This window comes from Rana temporaria, chromosome 2 (assembly GCF_905171775.1).
Source record: "Rana temporaria chromosome 2, aRanTem1.1, whole genome shotgun sequence".
NCBI classification, from domain to species: domain Eukaryota; kingdom Metazoa; phylum Chordata; class Amphibia; order Anura; family Ranidae; genus Rana; species Rana temporaria.
In genome coordinates this window covers 303,853,717-303,879,402 of record NC_053490.1, presented here as the reverse complement: position 1 = coordinate 303,879,402, position 25,686 = coordinate 303,853,717, and the positions used below count along the sequence as shown (strand labels likewise).

At 37.6% G+C, this 25,686-nt stretch overlaps 1 protein-coding gene across 1 annotated transcript in view; it reads right to left on the bottom strand.

Moving 5' to 3' along the window:
• Positions 1–24,910, bottom strand: part of TFAP2E (transcription factor AP-2 epsilon) — a 49,475-nt gene extending 24,565 nt beyond the window's left edge. The window contains exons 1-3 of the mRNA XM_040337312.1: positions 24,705–24,910; positions 21,901–22,347; positions 14,023–14,071 (exon numbers count right to left, since the gene is read on the bottom strand). Of these exons, the coding sequence (XP_040193246.1) occupies positions 14,023–14,071; positions 21,901–22,347; positions 24,705–24,731 (523 nt within the window). The 5' untranslated portion in view covers positions 24,732–24,910. The remainder of the gene's footprint in view (positions 1–14,022; positions 14,072–21,900; positions 22,348–24,704) is intronic.
• Positions 24,911–25,686: the final 776 nt, after the last annotated feature.

The following is a 25,686-nucleotide window of genomic DNA, read 5'->3' as shown; positions in this document are numbered from 1 at the left end:
TAATACTCATTTAGCTAACAGCCTGATTGATTTAATCTGATGCAATGGTCAACATGGGGGTGTCCCATGCTAACTACAGAGGGAAATCTCAAATATAGCCAAGCCTTAAAAGGGCACGAAACCCATTGATTTAACAGTTTCACAAAAACAGTTACATTCCCGACATGCTAACTGTCACATATACTTGTGCCCTTAACCAAAGTGTCAAAACATCAAATGGCTGGTGTCATAACTGAAATGTGCAGCATGGCAGTTACATATTATACAAGGGCTAAGATGGCAGCTTCCTTGGATAAAAAGGATACAAGGGTTTAGTTCTAGTGGAATTAAACCCTCCTATCCTTTTCAGCTAAGGAAGCTGCCATCTTAGGCTGGGTTCACACTACGGTTTTCCCGTCCGTCAGCCGCATACGATTTCAGTATTGAAAACGTACAGGCACGGACGGAAAAACGTATAGATAGACAATGCATTGCAAATCGTATGCACTCAGATGCATCCGGGTGCGTACGATTTGCTGGCAAAACGTTTTTTAAACGTACGCAAAACCGTGTTCAACCATGGTTTTGCGGTCGTTTTTAAAACAGTATGGCAACCGCATACGTTTTCCTTTAACATTAATGTCAATGGAAAACGCACATATGTGCGGTTCCATACGTTCCCGTCCGTTTCAGCCGCATACGGTTTTTCATATAAATCGTATGCGGCTGACGGACGGGAAAACCGTAGTGTGAACCCAGCCTGAGGCCTCGTACACACGGCCGAGGAACTCGACGTGCCAAACACATCGAGTTCCTCGGCCAGTTCAGCCCTGAAGCCGCCGAGGAGCTCGGTGGGACAAGAGCTCCCATAGAACAACGAGGAAATAGAGAACATGTTCTCTATTTCCTCATCGAGCTCCTCGTCGGCTTCCTCGGCCGAAAGTGTACACACGACCAGTTTCCTCGGCAGAATTCAGCCAGAAACTCGGTCGGAAGCTGAATTCTGCCGAGGAAACTGGTCGTGTGTACGGGGCCTCAGCCTCTGTTTGATCGTGGTTTCCATGGTCAACAGCCATTTGATAGCTCCATAGTTCAGTGGAGAACATAAGCAAATGTTATAGTTATTATTCACAGCATGCCTTGAATGTAACTGTTTTGGAAACCGTTAAATCGATTTGTTTAGTTCCACTTTAAATAGACCCATCTGTGTGCCGCATGCACGCTCCCGTCTCTCTTGTTTTTTGATGTCTCTATTTTCCCAATTTGCTCACACCTTCAATTTAGCTTTAATTTTTATCAAATGTTAATGAAACAGATCTATAGAAATGAAAAAAGAAACTGTGATAGAATGTTGTACAAACAACAGCAAAACAGATGATTTGATTGCCTGACTTTATGCTGGAAGTATTTGAATGCAGTCAGTTAGTACAGCACAACTGCGGCACAAGGAACCCATAAACATTTGTGGTTCATACTTCCTGAGCCAAGAACAATTTTCAAATTACTTTTGGCCCAAACTGCCAAATCTAGACCTGCATATTTCCTGACATCAATTTGGAGCTAATGTTTACAATATTTGGGTTGCACTTGTTATATAGGTCCTTTTTAGTCCAAGAATTTAGGTCTTAAGAGCCATTCTGGATTCTTATATCCTCCTTACTGACAATCATTATTCTGCAGGGGGTATGATGGCTGTTTTCCTGAAATGTCCCGTCTTGGTGAAAACAAGGGTTAACAGGCTGAGGGAACCCGCCATTTTGCTAGTATCCTCTAATCAGCTTTCTGGAAGTCCTTAGTTGTGACATTGTTAGTGGTTTATGAGGCAGTAAATGCAGAGGAACAGAAAGGAGGATCTGGGGATATGAGACTGGTCTCCCATAATTAGTTTTAATAGAAAAATCCAGGACCCTGTGAGAGGCCGGAGGTTTGATCATACGGCTGGGCAGGAAATTGAAGCAGACAGTACAGATTGGAAAAGTATTCCCTAAAATCCTGCGCCTGTAAGCATACGGTGCTGGTGGTGGAGGGGGATGATGTATGGATGCGGCTTTAGCAATGCTATTTCCCACATCACATCTTGGTGTATTGGTGTAAAATTGGACTGCAATTATTATTTAGGATTTTATCACTGGGCTGTGAAATGTGACAAAAACTCATGTAAACTGTTTTAAATATCATCTGCTTGGTGGACTTTGGATGACTCCACATTAGAAGTATGATGATACTTGGATGAAAGTGGAGTTCTGTGATTCTGACAATACTGGAAAACATGACAATGCACCCATGACCTTAGTACATAGCATGCATCGTTCCCTTACAGCTGTGCATCGTTCCCTTACAGCTATGCATCGTTCCCTTACAGCTATGCATCGTTCCCTTACAGCTATGCATCATTCCCTTACAGCTATGCATCATTCCCTTACAGCTATGCATCGTTCCCTTACAGCTATGCATCGTTCCCTTACAGCTATGCATCATTCCCTTACAGCTATGCATCATTCCCTTACAGCTATGCATCATTCCCTTACAGCTATGCATCGTTCCCTTACAGCTATGCATCGTTCCCTTACAGCTATGCATCATTCCCTTACAGCTATGCATCATTCCCTTACAGCTATGCATCGTTCCCTTACAGCTATGCATGTTCCCTTACAGCTGTGCATCGTTCCCTTACAGCTAGCTATGCATCGTTCCCTTACAGCTATGCATCGTTCCCTTACAGCTATGCATCGTTCCCTTACAGCTATGCATCGTTCCCTTACAGCTATGCATCGTTCCCTTACAGCTATGCATCGTTCCCTTACAGCTGTGCATCGTTCCCTTACAGCTATGCATCGTTCCCTTACAGCTATGCATCGTTCCCTTACAGCTATGCATGTTCCCTTACAGCTGTGCATCGTTCCCTTACAGCTATGCATCGTTCCCTTACAGCTATGCATCGTTCCCTTACAGCTATGCATCATTCCCTTACAGCTATGCATCGTTCCCTTACAGCTATGCATCGTTCCCTTACAGCTATGCATCGTTCCCTTACAGCTATGCATTGTTCCCTTACAGCTATGCATCGTTCCCTTACAGCTATGCATCGTTCCCTTACAGCTATGCATGTTCCCTTACAGCTATGCATCGTTCCCTTACAGCTATGCATCGTTCCCTTACAGCTATGCATCGTTTCCTTACAGCTATGCATCGTTCCCTTACAGCTATGCATCGTTCCCTTACAGCTATGCATGTTCCCTTACAGCTATGCATCTCTCCCTTACAGCTATGCATCGTTCCCTTACAGCTATGCATCGTTCCCTTACAGCTATGCATCTTTCCCTTACAGCTATGCATCTTTCCCTTACAGCTATGCATCGTTCCCTTACAGCTATGCATCGTTCCCTTACAGCTATGCATCGTTCCCTTACAGCTATGCATCGTTCCCTTACAGCTATGCATCGTTCCCTTACAGCTATGCATCATTCCCTATACAGCTATGCATCATTCCCTTACAGCTATGCATCGTTCCCTTACAGCTATGCATCATTCCCTTACAGCTATGCATCGTTCCCTTACAGCTATGCATCGTTCCCTTACAGCTATGCATCGTTCCCTTACAGCTATGCATCGTTCCCTTACAACTATGCATCGTTCCCTTACAGCTGTGCATCGTTCCCTTACAGCTATGCATCATTCCCTTACAGCTATGCATCGTTCCCTTACAGCTATGCATCATTCCCTTACAGCTATGCATCGTTCCCTTACAGCTATGCATCTTTCCCTTACAGCTATGCATCTTTCCCTTACAGCTATGCATCGTTCCCTTACAGCTATGCATCGTTCCCTTACAGCTATGCATCGTTCCCTTACAGCTATGCATCGTTCCCTTACAGCTATGCATCGTTCCCTTACAGCTATGCATCATTCCCTATACAGCTATGCATCATTCCCTTACAGCTATGCATCGTTCCCTTACAGCTATGCATCATTCCCTTACAGCTATGCATCGTTCCCTTACAGCTATGCATCGTTCCCTTACAGCTATGCATCGTTCCCTTACAGCTATGCATCGTTCCCTTACAGCTATGCATCGTTCCCTTACAACTATGCATCGTTCCCTTACAGCTGTGCATCGTTCCCTTACAGCTATGCATCATTCCCTTACAGCTATGCATCGTTCCCTTACAGCGGGGATATGCAATTAGCGGACCTCCAGCTGTTGCAGAACTACAAATCCCATGAGGCATAGCAAGGCTCTGACAGCCACGAGCATGACACCTAGAGGCAGAGGCATGATGGGATTTGTAGTTTTGCAACATCTGGAGGTCCGCTAATTGCATATCCCTGCCTTACAGCTATGCATCATTCCCTTACAGCTATGCATCATTCCCTTACAGCTATGCATCATTCCCTATACAGCTATGCATCCTTCCCTTACAGCTATGCATCATTCCCTATACAGCTATGCATCATTCCCTTACAGCTATGCATCGTTCCCTTACAGCTATGCATCATTCCCTTACAGCTATGCATCGTTCCCTTACAGCTATGCATCATTCCCTATACAGCTATGCATCATTCCCTTACAGCTATGCATCGTTCCCTTACAGCTATGCATCATTCCCTTACAGCTATGCATCGTTCCCTTACAGCTATGCATCATTCCATATACAGCTATGCATCATTCCCTTACAGCTATGCATCGTTCCCTTACAGCTATGCATCATTCCCTATACAGCTATGCATCATTCCCTTACAGCTATGCATCGTTCCCTTACAGCTATGCATCATTCCCTTACAGCTATTCACACTATAGGACAGTGATGGTGAACCTTAGCAATCAATTTACTACAGGATTAGAGGATGTTCCCTTTGCAAAATGAATCATCCAATCACGCGCAAGCATAAATCTTTATTTTTATTAATATTATTTTATTTGCATTTGATTGGGCTTTCTTTCCTAAGCCAATTTTCACTTGGCTTCGACTCATTCAGAAGTTAAGTGAAAATTTGCTTTTCATATGAAAAATTGATATGCAAAGTGAACATGCTCTACTCCTTTAGTAATCACCCCCAATTTGCCCAGACAGAAGTGCCTTAATTTTGGTTATAATGATGGGGGTTGCTGTAGCTAGTTACTTTTGATTATAGTTATGCAGGCTGAGTGCAGCATTTCAGAAGGGGGTTATAAAGAAAGACGATAATAGTATTAGGTGCCTTTCTAGCCTTTAATTTAGCTAATTTGCTGTGGCTTTGGGGGATATTTACTAAAACTGGAGCACTCAGAATCTGGTGCATCGTAGCCAATCAGCTTCTAACTTCAGTGTGTTCAATTAAGTTTTGACAAGAAAACCCAGAAGCTGATTGGTTTCTTTGCAGAGCTGAACCAGATTTTGCACTCTCCAGTTTTAGTAAATCCTGCTTTTTGTGCCTGTGTGCAGATAAATCTACTACATTCCTGACTGCAAAGACCAGCACTAGCATTAAATTTATACTGTTGAAACATATTCACATGTCCACTGTTGTTTACTCGGCAACAGTATACTTTTAAGCCTCGTACACACGACCAAGAAACTCGACGGGCAAAACACATAGTTTTGCTCGTCAAGTTCCTTGTTAGGCTGTCGAGGATCTCGGCGAGACAAATTTCTCCATTCCCATCGAGGAAAAAGAAGACAAGCTCTCTTTTTGGCTCGACGGGATCCTCGACAGTTTCCTCGTTGAAAAGTGTACACACGACCGGTTTCCTCGGCAAAAAAAATAAAAGAGCAAGTTTCTTGCTGGTTTTTGCCGAGAAACTCGGTCGTGTGTACGAGGCCTGAAGCAACAGTTATTTATTTAGTACCTCAACCTGCTCTTCAAAACTCTTCTATTTGCTTTATGCAGTACTAGGCTTGATTTACCAAAACTGGAGAGTGCAACATCTGGTGCAGCTCTGCATAGAAACCAATCAGCTTCTAGGTTTTTTTTTTTGTCAAGGCTGAATTGAACAAGCTGAAGTTAGAAGCTGATTGGCTACCATGCACAGCTGCACCAGATTTTGCACTCTCCATTTTTTTTTCTAAATCTTTATTAAGTTCTTTGTACAGTACAACAGAATATATCCAGAAAGGAAAATCCAATAGTTTTAGTAAATGTGCACATAACATAAGAGGTTACAGGTAACGCTATGATAATAACAAAGACAACTATATTGTAATAGTATTCCTAATGACAATGCAGTGTTACAATGCTGAGCAAATCCAAAGGCCTAATGTAGATATTTAAGGAACAATGAAACTATAACATGTCAATGTTTACTACTAACTAGTTGAAATAGTGTTATATGCAAAATTCCCGGGAAGATTTATCAAACTATTATACTGTATGCTACCACAAGTCTAATATTTTATTACAAAGTATATCTAATCTATAGCTATGACTAAGCATTGGTTATCAATGTGAAACTAGTTAGCTCTATTACCCCACTGTTTGCTGTTTTTTTTCTTGCTTTTGTAGTATTTTTTTACCAGAATAAAAGGCACCACATTTTTACCTTTTATTGGAGTGCGGCTGTCCAAAATTTCTTTTCTCCCATTTATGCTCTGTGCATTGCCTGCACCCACTGGATTTTGGGCTATTTTATTCACCACTGAGGTACATCATCTGGAGCGGCGGTTCCTTCTTTCTATATCTAATCTATACTTTTATAGAATAATGACTTTACCAGCCACCCACAATAAATGGCAAAGCCCCGAATTCAGCGGCCTACTGGATATGAAGGCATTCACTTAAAAAAAACAAGATTCCTATTAGAATTAATCTACTAAATATTGCGCCGTCTACCTTATGAGTATGAAAACATTTCTAATGAATAATATATGAAAGATAGCATTAATAAAACATAAATTAAAGGGACTCTGTCTCCAAACAAAGAGTGTTTAGACCTGTAGCAGTTCACTAATTAGACATACATAAGTCTGTCTGGATGAAAGCTACTATTTAATACTAACGTCAGTATGTGCTCTGCCATGTTTAATAAATCTCTGCAGCGTGCAGGGACAGAGCAGTGTTGTGCTCCACTTCTGTGGAGCACCAGAAGAGTTGGACACTCTTTTAAATGTGTATTTCTTCATGTTGATGATATTTACACTACATCTTCGAAGCAGTGCATGTGTGAAAGTTAAAAGTAGCATGCTGGTTGTTGGTTTCAAGTGTCTCCTACGCAAAATAATATTGCTTCTGTTTTTTATTTTCTTTTTTTTGTACTTTATATGTTTATTTGTTTTTTTCTTTTCTTTACATAAAACAGCATATGGAAAGGCACAGGGCAAATACTCTGCCAAAAACAAACATGAATACAATCCTCTTGACAAAAAAAATACATACATATTCGCTCTGGACCCTCCCATAAACTCCCTCACTAAATCTTCCCACTCTAACCCTTTTCTTAGTCATCACTCTCTCACAGAGAGACAAGTGATGCATCTGCCCTTTCCCAGCTCCCCCCCTCAAAAGACGAGAGAAAAAAAAAAAAAAAAAAGAGAAAAAAAAGAAAAAAAGATAAAAGAGGGGGAGAGAGAAGGGGAGCCCCATCCTCTCCCTCCCTTAAACCACAATTCATAACAGGAAAGTCGGTTTATCCTTCATATTATATTTTACATTATAATTCCCTGCGCGTATCCGATTCTTCATTTATCAGGTTCAGTCATTAATCTTTTCCCCTCATCTGAATTTTTAAACAAATTCCAGCTCTTCCACGTTTCTTTGTATAGTTTATTTTTACCCTTAGCTGAGAGAACTAGGTCTTCCATAGCTTCTATATCTCTAACTCTATTTATCCACTCTAAAACTGTTGGTGACGTAGTATCCCTCCACCGTAAGGGTATACCTGCTTTAGCTGCATTCACCAAATGGCACAGTACTGAGTTCCGATAAGTCTGAACTGGAATCTCAGATAGGTGAAGTAGGAAAAAAGCGGGATCATTGGGTATTTTTAACTCAGAAATTTTTTGCAAGATTCTCATAATTGACAACCAATAAACTCTTATTTTTTTACAAAACCAAAATATATGAATCAATGTCCCGCTTTCTTCTCCACATCTCCAACATCTGTCAGAATTTTCATTGCAGAATTTTTTGAGTCGTACTGGAGTATGGTACCACTGCATCAAGATTTTATAGTTTAATTCTTGAATTCGTGTACAGATTGAAGAGTTTAGAGTCAAAAAGATAATCTGTTTACGTTGTAATGCAGAGAAGGTCCTATCTAGGTCCTTCTCCCATTTGTTAAGGCCTGGTATCTCCTGATCCTCCCTAAATTTATTTAATAGTCCATACATTTTAGAGATCCCTCGGGCTAGTGGTTCTAAATCATTACAGTACGACTCAAAGATTGTTAACTGACGATGAAAATTACTTCCCGGGCCTAATGATCTAAAAAAATTACTTAATTGCAACGCCTGCCAGATATTGACTTCAAAAGGGCCTCCTATTTGTATTAATGTTTTAATCGATGGCCAGTTTTCTGATATAATAAAATGTGAGGCCTGATATACTCCTTTCTCTATTAATAACCGGAAAGATCCTCTTTCATTACCCGGACTAAAACTTGGGTTCCCCAATATGGGAAACAAAGGTGATCGCACTGTAGAAAAGTTCCCGTTTTGGCATATACGTGCAGTAATTTTTAGTGTTGTGCCAATTATAGGGTGATTTTTAAGAGGAGCCGGTAATACTGTATAGCACCAAGGTGCTCTACCTAAAGGAACTGTGCTCAGCTGTTGTTCTATGTCAACCCACCTCTTAGATCTAACATGTTTACACCAGTCCACTAATCTAGATAGATGTACTGCATAATAATACTTAAATATATCTGGGACCCCCATTCCACCAAGATTCTTAGGCATAGTCAACAGATCTCTTTTAATCCTAGGACGTTTCCCGGCCCAGATAAAATTCATAAATAAACTACGTATCTGACGCAAAAAAGTCACTGGAATCTTAATTGGTAGCGCCTGAAGTAAATACAAAATTTTCGGAAGAACGGACATTTTGATTATACTAATGCGGCCAAACCAAGAATGGGAACCAAGTCGCCATTTGTCAAGTAGGGCTCGTAATAGATTATACATTGGTAAAAAAATTCATTTTAAAAATGTCCTTTTCTTTTGATGGAATATTTGTGCCCAAGTATCTAAGCATTGGACTCCATTTAAAACAAAAATTCGCCCGAATGGAATCCCGGGAAAGAGGGGATAGTGACATGCTCATGGCCTCTGATTTAGTCTGATTTATTTTTAAATTAGAGAGAGTGCCATATTTCTCAATCTCACTCAGCAAAGTAGGGAGAGAAATATGAGGCTCGGTTACTGAAAAAAGCATATCATCCGCATAAGCAGAAACCTTGTGGATTCCTTCCCCAACCCTAATACCCCGTATATCCGGATTCAGGCGAATTCTGTTCAGCAATGGTTCCAAAGAGAGAACGAAGAGAAGGGGTGAGAGGGGGCAGCCCTGGCGAGTACCATTCGAGATGCTGAAGGGTTCAGAAAGGACCCCATTTGCCTTTACAACCGCTTGAGGGTTTGTATAAACACTTTTAATCCAGCTAATCATTCGTTCTCCCCATTCCTATTTGTTTCAGCACCTCAAATAAGAACCGCCAGTCTACCCTATCAAATGCCTTCTCCGCGTCTGTATTTAAAAATACACACGGTATTTTTTTATCATTTACCTGATTAATCAAATTAAGAACTTTTGTTGTATTATCTCTACCTTCTCTCGTGGGGACGAACCCTACTTGGTCTAAATCTATTATTTGGGGGATCCATGATTGTATTCTGGTTGCTAATATTTTCGTAAATATTTTTAAATCTGTGTTCAGTAACGAGATGGGTCTGTAACCTCCACAATCCGCCGGGTCCTTCCCCTCTTTTGGAATTAACGTAATATGTGCTCTCAGGGTATCCATAGGGAATGTGGAAGTCAGACCCACCGCATTAAAGACTTTTGTCATTTGTTTACTTAGCAACTCAGAAAATTCTCTGTAGTAACTTATAGTAAAGCCATCCGGACCAGGAGATTTTCCAGATTTGAATGATTTTAATACTTCAGTCACTTCTTTTACCGTAATAGGAGTGTCCAGACTATAACGGGCTGGTGAGGGTAATCTCGTCATACCTGTCGAGGTTAGATATTCTGCTATCCTGGACTGAGGGGAAGTAGCGTGAGGCAAGTTATACAGAGTAGCATAATACTTCCCGAATGTCTGGGCAATATCTTTAGGTATCTGTTTTAAATGTCCCTCTTTATCTTTTATTTGTGATATATAAGTTGACCTATTCTTTTCTTTAATTTTCCCTGCTAACAATCTGCCACATTTATCTCCTATTTCATAATCTATTTGTTTCCCTCGTTGGATTAGGGCTTTTGCTTTAAACCGTAAGATCTCCGACAGTTGTCTTCTCAGATGTCCCAGCTCCCTACCTACTGATGCTGTCTGTATCTTTTTATGCTGTGTTTCTAAGGTCTGGATCTCATCTAATAATTCTTTGGTCTGTTTTTCCCTTTTCTTTTTCAAAATTGCTCCATGTTTGATTAAAATTCCTCTGATCACGGCCTTGTGTGCCTCCCAAATCATACCTGGGTCACTCTCAGGAATGTCGTTTATCTGAAAATATGCTATCATTTCTTTAGATACATCGTCCCTTACTTCAGGATTTTGAAGAAGGCTTTCATTCAATCGCCAGCATCCCTTACGTTGAGTGGCCAGGTTAGACAGGGAGAGACACAACGAAACCGGAGCATGGTCCGACCATGTTATATTTCCGATTATGATTTTTTATTTTCTAATTTGTAATAAAAAGGTGTGAAAGAGATCAGTTTTACTATATATACCGGTAGTTTGTACATATAAATAAATAAACAAATATATATATATGTATATATATATATATATATATATATATATATATATATATATATATATATATATACATATTTATTTGTTTATTTATATGTGCAAACTATATATAGTAAAACTGATCTCTTTCACATCTATATATATATTTATAATATGTAATTACATGTATTTTCTTGGATATAATACAACCCAATATAAAACTGCAAAAAATGACAGCAGTGCTGGTGAAGATGATTTATGACACTTTTTAGTTCTCATTTAATACATTTATTTTTAAGCTAAACTTAGACCGGCGCCCTCATGTGTTCCCTTTAAACTGTGTGAGTTTTAAGCTGGTCATACACTGTATAGTCGGATTGTACAATCTCTTTTAGATTTACCAAAACTATATATGGGGACAAACCCAAAGGATATTTTCAATTGATATCAAATCAAATAGGCCAATCCACTACATAGTTAATGGCAGATCTAAAAGACATTGTACATATTGATTGTATAGTGTTTGAGTCAGACATTTTCACAGCGCATAAAAGGATTGATTTACTGAAACTGGAGAGTGCGAAATCTGGTGCAGCTTTGCACGGTAGCCAATCAGCTTCTATAATAAGGCTTACCTGTAGGCAGAGCTTTTTTTCTTAGAAAATAGGTGCAGGAACTCAACCACGACCCCGTTCAGATTTCAAAAACAGTACAAGGGTCTTAAAGGGGCATTAAATACCAGGACTGCATTACATACAGAGTGCAGAGTTCAGGGGGTTACACACAGAGTGCAGAGCTGTCACTTGTTAACACAGAAATCAGACTTCTGTGTTTACAAGTGATTGTGGTGAGCAGGCACCAAACGGTCTGAGCCAGAGGTGGTGGAACTGAGTTCCCCCAAGTTTCCCCTGAAAAAAAGCCCTGCCTGTAGGTACTGTGAATATCTCCTAAACTTGCACAGTTTAGGAGATATTCAGAATGCATGCAGCCAATGACATCATCGGTGCATGCGCTCTGAAGGTCCGGCTTACTGTGCCGGACGTTCAAAACCTGTGCCGTAAACGGCGGCTCCAGGGCACATATACGGGAGAGACATAACCGCGGCTCCGGCCACTCACAGCATGAAGCCCGCAAATCCAGGAAGAAACGCCGGGGAAAATATCAGCTGTCTCAGTGGTGTGTGGGAGTCTCCGAAAGACATTGTTCTAAGGTAAGAATTTCATAAGAAGCTAGTATGCATACTGGCTTATTATGCCTCTGTCTTACAGGTTTTTTTACAACCTCTTTATGCTTGGAAGTTGATTGGTTTCTATGCAGAGGGGCACCAGATTGTGCACTCTCCAGTTTTAGTAAATTAACCTCCACAATCCTTAAATAACTTGTTCATCTACACCAGGGGTCTCAAACTGGTGTCCCTCCAGCTGTTGCAGAACTACAATTCCCATGAGGCATTGCAAGACTGAGGCCTCGTACACACGACCGAGTTTCTCTGCAAAAACCAGCAAGAAACTTGCTGGGAGATATTTTTTGGCCGAGGAAACCGGTCGTGTGTACATTTTCGTCGAGGAAACTGTCGAGAAATTCGACGAGCCAAAAAGAGAGCAAGTTCTCTATTTCCTCGACGGGAATGGAGAAACTTGCCTTGTCGAGTTCCTCGACAGCCTAACAAGGAACTCGACGAGGAAAACGATGTTTTTCGCCCGTTGAGTTCCTCGGTCGTGTGTACGAGGCTTGACAATTACAAGCATGACTCCCATAGGCAGAAGAATGATGGGACTTGTAGTTTCACAACAGCTGGAACTACAGTTTGAGGCCCCTGATCTACACAGTCTACATATGTGCAGCATGGATTACCACAGTTGATTAAAGTAATTTGATTTAGTAATAAAAGTGTATGTATGGCCAAACATTTTTGGGGGTTTTGGATAAAGTAGGGAATAGTTAAAAGCCCTGACACTTTTTGTGGTCTATGTACCATTGTGTACATATCTTGTTATGTGGACAACCCAAACATCTCTGCCTCATTATCGTTATCTGTGACAATGGTTATCAGGACAAACAGTGGCTGCGCAGACAGCAATAAAAACTTGACGAGGGTCTAACCTTTCTACGCTCTATCCCAAATTTAAAAAAAAGGGTTCTTCCAAGAGATACACTTAAATTCAAAAAGTAAATGCGAACTCTATAATGACTGAAACAGTCATATTACACATGACTTCTCCCTAATGCATTGTTATATGGTAGCACTAGTCTGGACAATGACAGGCTTACAAAATACGTGCCACGTTACTCAATAGCCACATGTCCAAGTCGGCTTTTGTTGGTGAGACATGCTAGATTTAGGCTCAAGTTACAATAGTAGCTTAAAGAAAAGTGAGATTTTTTTTTTTGTTTCAACTACAGTGGATAGATTTGCTGCTCCGAGATTTAACCTGTTGTTGACCGTTAGCTCACTTACAGCTTTAAAAGAGTTGCTAACAAGAGGTTAAATTTCTCATGAGAAAAAGACACCTGAGAATCTTTGTACTTGTGCTGGCCATACACATAACGATAAAAATATGGTCAATTATTGATTTGATGATTCCAAGCATCTAGTCACTTGGAGACAATTGTCGGATGCAAAATATGATACAATTTGTTTTTAATTTGATTGGATTTTCTTAGAGGTCAGTTTGTCTCTTTTTGATGAAATCGGTTATTTGTAGATTGAAATGATCATGATCTCTTCATTAAAACATTGAGTATATTAAACATTTGGTTTATTACAACCATGGCCAGCAATAGCCTATGACAGTAGTATTTCTTCAACATAGTCACAGGGGGGTTGATTTACTAAAGGCAAATAGGGCAGTTGCTCCAGAGCTTAGCAAACGAGGTAAAGCTGCACTTTGCAAACAAGACCAAATCACATGCAAGGAATTAAAAAAATTTTTTTTGCTTGCACATGATTGGATGATGGAAGTTAACAGAGCTTCTGCTCATTTACTAAGCTCTGGAGCAACTGCTCTTGCAGAGTGCAACTGCACTTTGCAAAGTGCACAGTCTATTTGCCTTTAGTAAATCAACCCCAAAGTGGTTACAAAACAATATGAACAATAGTTTACAGTGGGAACAACTGCATATGCCACATTATTGGGATAATGAGATGGCATGTAAGGGATAGCAGCACAAGAACTTACCTTTCTTTATCACTGACTGGTCCAGCAAACTGATTCCAGAGTCATCCATCTAGAAGTAAAAAAAGAACATTTAACCCTTGGCTTGTCATAGAACAGCATCAGCATACTAAGCTTCAGATACGGCATGATGTCATCATGAAACTGCAGCACTGGGGGACCTGTGAAACCAACTACAGGGGCACATCTATTGATGGCCACACACACACACTGGGAGATATTATAAGATTTAATCTTTCACATCAGCAAAATTATAAGCAACTGGGTAGTGTTAAATTATACCTTAACAAATAAAATCTGAATGGATTTGTGGGGGTAGGCCCTCGTAGTTTTTGTTATATAATATATAACTGATGGTTACATTTATTGATTTGGCATGGTTTAAAGTGAATGCTAAAATTATTATTTTTTTTTAGTTTAGTTTAGGATTAGAAAATGTCAGATTTAGGATCAAACATGAAAACCAAAATGTATTTTTTTAATATGGAGTAAGCAATGGATAGAACCCCTGTGAGCTTTGTATTGTTGTCTGTCTCCTTGTTGAAGATTTTCCCTCTCTTCCTGTCTGGTGAAATCATTGTCACTGGGGTAGTAAGGCTGGCCATACATTATACAATCTTCTTGTACAAGTTTTCCCAAATAATATGAGGTTAAGCCCAAACACTGTCAATTTGCATGAAATTAGGTAGGCCCTTGCACTACATAATAAATTGAATAAGAACATTGTATAATGTATAGCCAGCCTAAGTAGGTGCAAATAATTAAGCCATAGATAGTAGTAAAAGAAAAAGAAACAGCATAGGTTCTCAACCTTCCTTGTTGTATTTAAAACTAATAAAAATCAATTTACATGTTAATGTAATATAACTAAAGAGCTAATACTAAAGAAAATTCATACATGTGTATATATAGATTAATATAATACATTTCCAAAGCTACTGAAAATCGAATTGTGTTGGTCTTATTGTCCCTTTAGCTATATTAAAGGGAACCTGACACAATGCAAAAAAACTGCTTGCACGTGCATCAATTCACAACTTATGCAATAATGCAATATAATAATGTAATATAACTAAATAAAAGAGCTACCACTAAGGGGCATTCTTATATATATATATATATATATATATATATATATATATATATATATATATATATATATATATATATACACACGGTATATATATATATATATATATATATATATATATATATACACACGGTATATATATATATATATATATATATATATATATATATATATATATATATAGGCAAGGCTATTGAAAATCTAAATTATTATATTATTATTGTACCTATAGATTTATTAAAGGGAACCTGTCACCATTAAAAAAAAATCTTGCATACACAGCAATGCACACATTTAAAAAAAGGATTTTTTTTTTCTATATCAGAGATCAAAAAAATATTACGCTGTAATAAGAAAAAAAAGTTGTGGATGTGGCCATGTTGAATAACACTTTGCAATGTCAAGGTACAGAGCCATGTTGAGAGTTTAGTTATTCACTCACAGCAAAAGCATTTTTCCATTGCCCATCACATGTCAAAATGTAAAAAGTAAAAATGTGTTTTTGCAGTATCTACTCAGCCATGCCTCATTTGTGATAGATTCCCTAAAATGTAAAATAACTTTTAACATTATACATAAATGTGTATGTAAATGCCCCATGTGTGTACAAACCTTAGCATGCTTGCTGCTGTAATGAGGCTGGGCTAGGAAGATAAGTACAGCTAACTGTTCTATGTTATCAGTCATTTTAGGATAAAGCAAGCTTAGTAGAGACTGCCTGCGGAATCCTACAATGTGGCTGGGCAGGAAATCAAATGTTATGAATTTGGAAAAATGAATCCCCAGAGTACAATATTTTTCTAAGTTATCTTAATTTTTGATCATCTTCTTTACCAAAACCTGAAAAATCCAAAAGGACTGGGTCTTTAAAGCTAAGAAATGTTTACAAACTTGCCATAAAATGACACCCTTTATTAAATCACCTGCCATGATGTAGGTGGTACATTATCCTTATTTTACTATTTTAAAATAAATAATAATTTGCACATGCCAAAAAGCGTGCTCTCACTTTCTCTTTCCTTACAGTGGGAATGGATATGAATACTAAAACTGTACTCATTATTAGATTTCTTCGCCTTAGTAAAGCTTAGACATTTTTTTGTATAAGGAAACAAATACCCCCTTTGGTGAGCCAAATGGCACAAATTCCTTTTAGTTTTGGCTAGCAGATTATTGCTTCCCTAAATAAATGCACACACCATACATAAATTATATTCTATTATTATAATATTATATTATGGTATACATTGTACAGTCACAACAGTGAGTATATTCACTAATATGCTATAAGAGAAATCATTTCCTCAACAGTCAGCTTTGCTAGCCCCCAAAGAGGAACTAATTCAAACCTGCTTCTATCAGTTTGATACAGAGTTCTAAATTTCATATTTGTACAAATAAATATGTAAGACATATATCAAGCTACATCTTCAATGACTAATCCTACTTTACAACTCATATATATATATATATATATATATATATATATATATATATATATATATATATATATATATATATATATATATATACATTTAAAGCAACAAAAAGACATATTTTCATTATAAATCTTTTAAAGGTATTTATCTTTAGCTCTGTCCACTATACAGACATACCTTGATGCTGTATGTAGTTACCACTCCATGCAACTGAGCCTTTGCTTTGTTTTTGTTTTTTAATTGAAATTAAGCTACTTACAATTTTTCTTTATATTACTATACTTGGTATAGGTTATTTTTGATAAGAATTGTATATCATAGAGCTACATGTGTTGTTTTTTTAGCAATAAAAATTTAAATAAATACTAACAAAAGGCACCAGTTCTGTCTTCGCATGGTCTTTGTGGTCAGAAAAGCTGCCTGTGTGTGTATATATATATATATATATATATATATATATATATATATATATATATATATATATATATATATATAAATATAAATATATATATATATATATATATATATATATATATATATATAGATAGATATATAGATAGATATATATCTATATATATATATAGATACATATATATATATATATATATATATATATATATATATAAAATCATGTATCAACAGAAGATTTGTTTTTGTTGCAGATGCCACGTACTTTTAAACCTACAAGACTTTAGCTTCTGACAGTAACTATTTCAAAATATCCACAAGATTTTTATTTTTATTTTTTATATATAATTCTCCAATACAGTACTGAAACACAGATATACCAGGTATACTGGGAAATAACAGCAGCCAAAGATATGCACTTGAAACATCCAAAAAAAAAAAAAAAAGGCATTAGTGTATTTTAATGAACCAACTATTGTGACAAATAGGGGTTGATGTACTAAAGGCAACTAGACTGTGCACTTTGCAAATTGCAGATGATCTCTGCAAGTTGCAGTTGCTCCAGAGCTTAATAAATCAGCAGAAGCTCTGCTGACTTCCATCATCCAATAATATGCAAAGCAAAAATGCTGTTTTTTTTTGCACATGATTGGGTATTCTTTGCAAAGTGAAGCTGCACCTCATTTACTAAGCTCTAAAGCAGCTGCATTTACAGAATGCAACTGCACATTGCAAAGTGCACAGTCTATTTGCTTTTAGTAAATCAACCCCATATTGTATTCTGTTAACTAAAACATTTTTGTCATGATAGAATTCAGTATATTATTTTTAAGTGCCTTTATTTTTTTTATTGTTATGTTATCCATATTTACATGCATAGCAACAAAGAAAAAAAAATCAATGACAAGGAGTTGTGAGAAACTATAACACTGCCAGGGGTGCTTCCAACAGTTCATTTTTATTTATACATGGTTTAACTCTTCTAAGCAAAATCAAAAACTGTCACTGCAACAGCTCAAGCACCCCTGGCTATAGTTTGTCCCAACCCCTGCCACTGTCACTTTTACTACTTTTACTACACAGTTTGGCCTGCATGTAAATGTGGAGGAAAAAAATATATATTTATTTTGTCAGGTGCTGCGAAAACTGTTAGCGCTATATAAATCCTGTATAATAATAATAATAATAATAATATTAATAATAATAATAATAATAATAATAATAATAATAAAAATAATAATAATAATAATATAACTGAAGGAATGTGAAATGAAAAAAAAAAATACTGCAAACTATCACCACATGTATTAAAAGGATTAATTTAATCGAAATACAATACAGGCTGATTTAATCATTTGCCAGTATACTGTATATAGTATAGTATGGTATAGTATATATGTACTATATACATTATATATACAAGTTTATGTGTATATAATTTAAATATATATATATATATATATATATATATATATATATATATATATATATATATATATATATATATATATATATATATATATATATATATATATATATATATATATATTAACATAAGTTTAAATATATATATTTGTATTATTATTATTTGTTATGTTCTTCTTTTTTTGGTAGTCTGATAGAACTATAGAACTAAAGCTGCCCATGTACATATGCAATTTGATTATTCAATTACCTTTAGATTTACCTTCAACTGTGTAGTGCAATGGCCTGCCTGATTGCATACAAATAGGTTTGACCTCATATTATATCGTTTTGGTAAATCTAAAGGAAAAAAATGTATAATGTATGGACAGCCTCCTAACACAAATGTGTCCCTGCGTGTCTGTATAACTACATAGAAAATGATTCAGGATATCAGGCAAAGCACCAGTGCCTATAAGCAATGGCAAATACCCAGTCTTTATTTACAGCACTACAAATTGCTTTTAGACCCCATTCAGTGCTGATTCCGACAAGATGTGTTTGATTAAAAACATCCCAGCTTTCAATGTCTATAAAGCTTGCATGAGTGGGATTAAATGAATTGTAGGTGTCAAAAGGGCAGACACATACAGATATAGATATATATATATATATATATATATATATATATATATATATATATATATATATATATATATATATATATATACATACATAGATAGATAGATAGATAGATAGATAGATAGATAGATAGATAGATAGATATCTATAAAGATATAGATATATATTTATATAGGTATATATATATATATAGAGAGAGATCTATAGATATATAGATGTATGTAGATAGATAGATAGATAGATAGATAGATAGATAGATAGATAGATAGATAGATAGATAGATAGATAGATAGATAGATATAGTGCACATTTATATTCCCAAATATTTGAATGGCATGATTAATAGGATAATAGGACATCTAATAGAACAGGCTGCTATTTTAAATTAAACAGAAAAAAATGCTAATTCTAAGTGCAGAGCAAGATATTATACTTGGCTTGGTATGTTAAAAGAAATACAACAAAAAAAGGTAAAATTCTATTAGTTTTCTGGAAGGAAATGTGTCCATTTTTGGACACCCAAGCATGGTAAAGCCCCGTGTAATCACTATTATAAACGATTACAAGGGATACACTGAAATATATACAAGTGGGCCAATGTTAGCCTTAAAAAGTCATCACAAAAGAATTTCAGCCCAAAAGCTACAAACAGTATTTTGGATTCAAGTGTCTAAACAGGTACATCGATCTTTTTCATGGAGCTTCAACCAATTACACATGTTATGAACAGTTAGGATATTATTATTAAGCATTTATATTAGAAATATTTTGAAGTATAATAACCATATTTACAAAAATATTAGCTGATTGCATACAAAAGAAAAAAAAAAGCATTTGACCAGAAAATTTAATAACGCTGTGATGACCAACGAACAACAAGATAAACCGGCAACATTTGACGCTATTAACTGCAGCGCGATGTAGTAGCGCAGAGTACAAGGTCGGCGCTACAGGTAGTAGACACCGCGGATTGCTTCACGTTATATTTATAAAACCGAAAGTTATGTGCTTCATTAAATTAAATAAACATCCGTTTGCCCGAGGGGTCAACGGGAAAGTCATAGAGGAAATGCGATCAAGGTTAAATCATTTTCTGTGAAATCCCAAACCAATTAGATAATTATAGAGAAAACAGAGATCACAGTAACACTCCTTTATTGAATCACAAGTGCCACTTCCCAATGCATTCCTTTTTATTTCTGATCTTTAAATAAAACACATTTATTACTCAGACCAGTGGACTCAATTTTTTATTATTATAAGAAAGGACTCATATGGGGGCTATTTTATTGTGGGGCTGAGAAGTTTTCAGAAACGGATGTCTATCCAACTGGCTTTTTTTCCACAATGCCAGGAAAATATTATATTATTTAATATCAAAGACATCAAGAGAGTGATAGATAGATAGATAGATAGATAGATAGATAGATAGATAGATAGATAGATAGATACATACATACATAAATATATCATAGATAGATAGATAAACAGATAGATAGATAGATAGATAGATAGATAGATAGATAGATAGATAGATAGATAGATAAACAGACAGACAGATAGATAGATAGACAGATAGATAGATAGATACATACATACATACATACATAAATATATCATAGATAGATAGATACATACATACATACATACATATATCATAGATAGATACATACATACATACATACATACATACATAAATATATCATAGATAGATACATACATACATACATACATACATACATACATACATACATACATACATAAATATATCATAGATAGATAGATAGATAGATAGATAGATAGATAGATAGATAGATAGATAGATAGATAGACATATAGATAGATAGATAGATAGATAGATAGATAGATAGATAGATAGATAGATAGATAGATACATACATACATACATACATACATACATACATACATACATAAATATATCATAGATAGATAGATACATACATAAATATATCATAGATAGATAGATACATACATACATACATACATACATACATACATACATACATAAATATATCATAGATAGATACATACATACATACATACATAAATATATCATAGATAGATACATACATACATACATAAATATATCATAGATAGATAGATAGATAGATAGATAGATAGATAGATAGATAGATAGATAGATAGATAGATAGATAGATAGATAGATAGATAGATATTTAGATAGATAAAAAGTTACAGATATATAAAATGGCATAGATAATTTAAACATAAACAAAGTATATCTGATACATTTGGGTGTAATAGTATGTCTAGTATATCTATTTCCTATTGCTACAATATTGCTTTTTATTTCCGAAATTATTCAAAATATTTTTATTTTTTTCTGCATAGCCGACTGTTCGAACCAACATATGTTTTTTTTTTTAATAAATATGTGAGATCTATATATATATATATATATATATATATATATATATATATATATATATATAGTTTCAATGCATTCTCTGACGATTAAAGGTGTAAAGTGTAAAAGTTCTTGTGGAAATAATCTTCATGTCGCCTGTAATGCTCCATCATGTCCTGTAGACGTGGACAATGAGAAGGATTTAAATGCTGACTGTGTCTTCCATGACAAATGATGATGATGATGAATAGGAGAAGCTGTAAACTCTATTATGTTGGGGGCCAGCCTGGGGCATCAAGGCCACTGAAGGTGACATTATGGAGTGACAATGGATAGGGGTTGATTCAGGACTAGAAGTGATTATCCATATACAGTGTGCAGCTTATTTTTGTGGAAACAATAATAATAATAATAATAGGAGTTTGTCAGGTTGTAAAATGGGGAAATGATGTGATCAGGACACATTGAGGTGCAGATCTGATGAGAGATGTGAAGCTGAGCTGTCTTACCTGCATATCCTCCAAACTGTGGTGTGACAGTGCGTGTAGGGATAGGGCACTCTCTGCCAGGCTGTGGCCACCATCTCCCAGAGTATGTATCAGACGTGGTACTCCCCCATAGTCCCTCCGAGGGTCCAGGCTGAGCCCCCTGTGAGCCTGAGAGAGCAGACCAGCATCGTCCTGTCGCCCCCTTTGTGTGTGCCATGCCGACTGCTGGTGCTGGTGGATGGGGTTGATGCCAGAGTATGGGTCTCCCAGGTGAGGGTATCCAGATTCTTGGCTCTGTGAGTAGGATAAAGTTGGCTGGTGGTAGGGGGGAGGAAAGTATGGGGGCTGAAAGTCAGATACTGGGGTGTGACAGAGTGGGGGAGCAGAGGAATAAGCCCCTTGGTTCAGAGAAGAAAGCTGGGACAATCGACCACCGCTGGAAGCTCCGTTCAGGGCATCAGAGCGATCCTGCAAGGCACAAAGCAACACAATTATGAGTCCACAGTGTTCCACAAGGAGACAAAATACATATACATCCATGAGTCCACAAGGATCTTATACAAGGCTCATACACATCCATGAGCCCACAATGTCCCAACAAATATCTCATACAGCACCCATACACATCCACGAGCCCACAGAGTTCCACAAGAATGTCATACAATGTAACACATTCATGAGTCCACGGTGTTCGACAAATATCTTAGTGGGAAAAAAAACATATACATCCATGAGTCCACAAGGATCTTATACAAAACTCATACACATTCATGAGTCCACAACGCTCCACAAAGATCTAATACAGCACCCATACACATCCATGAGTCCACAGAGTTCCACAAGAATGTCATACAATGCCAATACACATTCATGAGTCCACAATGCTCCACAAAAATCTAATAAAGCACCCATACACATCCATGAGTCCACAGAGTTCCACAAGAATGTCATACAATGCCAATACACATTCATGAGACCACAGTGTTCCACAAAGATCTAATACAGCACCCATACACATCTATGAGTCCACAAGGATCTTATACAAGGCTCATATACATTCATGAGTCCACAGTGTTCCACAAGGATCTCATAGAGTGCCCATACACATCCAGGAGTCCACAAAGTTCCACAGGGATGTCATGCAACACCAATACACATCCATATGAGTCCACAAAGTTCCACAAGGATGTCATACAACGCCAATACACATCCATGAGTCCACAAAGTTCCACAGGGATGTCATACAACACCAATACACATCCATATGAGTCCACAAAGTTCCACAAGGATGTCATACAATGCCAATACACATACATGAGTCCACAAAGTTCCACAAGGATGTCATACAATGCCAATACACATCCATGAGTCCACAGAGTTCCACAAGGATCTTATAGAAAGCGCATACAGACCCATGAGCCCACAATGATCTACAAGGATCTCAAAAATTGCTCATACACATTCATGAGCCCCCAGTGTTCCACAAGGATCCTATACAGTGCCCATACACATCCTTGGGTCCTCAGTTTCCACAAGGATCTTATACAGTTCCCATACATACCCATGAGCCCACAATGTTCCACAAGGATCTCATACAGTTCCATACACATCCACGAGCCCATACAATGCCTATGCACAACCATTAGCTCACAGAGCTTCACAAGAATCTCATACAGTACTTATACATATCCACGAATCCACAGAGCTTCACAAGGATCTCAAGCAGTGTCACATCCACAAGCCCACAGAAATCTGATACAGTGCCTATACACAATTAGAGCTTCGCACGGCAATTATACAGTGCCTATATGTTTTTTGGGGTGAAAGTATCCCCCTTCCTTCTTGTCTCTGGAGTGTAGTCCCCCTGTTATTATACAGCTAGTTTGTAATGTGATGACCTTCATAAGACCCTTTTTACCCACGCCTGTAGGCTATAATATATACCTTACAGACAGCTTTCCAGTTACTAGGACTCCTTCCCATAGTAAGATCACTTTCCCTTCACACCTACAACATGTATCATATACCTTACAGCCAGCTTCTTTGTCACTATAAGACCACTTTCTTATTATTAAGACCCTTCTTCATCAACACCTACAACCTATACCATATACCTTACAGCCAGCTACTTTGTCACTATAAGCCCCCTTTCTTATTATTAAGACCCTTCTCCATCCACACCTACAACCTGTACCATATACCTTACAGCCAGCTTCTTTGTCACTATAAGACCCCTTTCTTATCATTAAGACCCTTCTCTATCTACACCTACAACCTATACCATATACCTTACAGCCAGCTTCTTTGTCACTATGAGACCCCTTTCTTATTATTAAGACCTTTCTCCATCCATACCTACAACCTATACCATATACCTTACAGCCAGCTTCCCAAACATTACAAAGACTCCTTGTCTTCATTAAACCCCTCTCCATCCATACTTACAACCGATGCCATATACCTTACAGCCAACATCTCAATCACTACAAGGACTATCTTCATGAGGTCCATCTCCATCCACACCATCCACCTGTACATGTACCTGCCAGCTTCACAGTCATTACATGGACTCCCTCCCTTAAAGGGACCCCTCTGCATCCACACCTACAGCCTGTTACACATACCTTACATCCAGATCCACAGTCACTACTAGGACTCCCTCCCTTAATAAGACACCCTTTTCTTTACACTCCCAATTCCCTAAAGAAAAATGATCAGACCACAAAACACAGAGCAGCCATCTGCCAGGCTTGTACTTTCTAAGTAAATAGGTATAAAGTTTCATCTCTGATGACAGGTCCCATAGCCCCCCTCCTACAACTTACCATGGCTGAGTAAGCGTGGACTAACATGAGTGCAGACTTGGGGAGAAGATCCGATGGCAAAGAAGAAAGTAGAAGATCAGTAAGAGTAAAGTGACTGTGGATTCCTCCAAATCACAAGCTGACTGTCATATCCAAGGAAAGAGCCCAGGCTGCAGTAATGAAGCTGGTAGACTGTGTCCTATTCTAGCTCAGCCCCCTCCTCTCTCTCTCACTCTCATTCTGAGCCTAAGGCATCTCCATGCACTCCAGATATAGGCACGGGAGCGCGCCGGGGGGTCAGGAGCGCGCATTAAAGAGCCAGCTCGTCTGCTCCCCACTGTTCCCTCCTGCTGATTGCAAATGTGGAAACAGACAAGGGATCTTTATTTATTTACACACACAATAGTGCTCGTGGCATCAGTTATGGTGCTGGATGTAGATCTCATCTGCATGAACATAGTGTCAGGGAACCACTTACATAATGCCTACCCTTTAAATAATATGACATGGTGCACTCTTTTCAGGCTTTTGTGCTTTATATTTAATTTTAGTGTCTATAGGCGATAAAGGGGTTGGAGATTGAAACTTTGGTGTTGTAATAATGAGAAGCAATGACAAAGCATTGGTGGAGGAGAGTGGTTGGGTAGATGACAGTATATGCAGAAGCTGGGGTTGGGTAGATGACATATATGCAGAAGCTGGGGTTGGGTAGATGGTTGGGTAGATGACAGTATATGCAGAAGATGGGGTTGGGTAGATGGTTGGGTAGATGACAGTATATGCAGAAGCTGGGGTTGGGTAGATGACAGTATATGCAGAAGCTGGGGTTGGGTAGATGACAGTATATGCAGAAGCTGGGGTTGGGTAGATGACAGTATATGCAGAAGCTGGGGTTGGGTAGATGGTTGGGTAGATGACAGTATATGCAGAAGCTGGGGTTGGGTAGATGGCTGGGTAGATGACAGTATATGCAGAAGCTGGGGTTGGGTAGATGACAGTATAT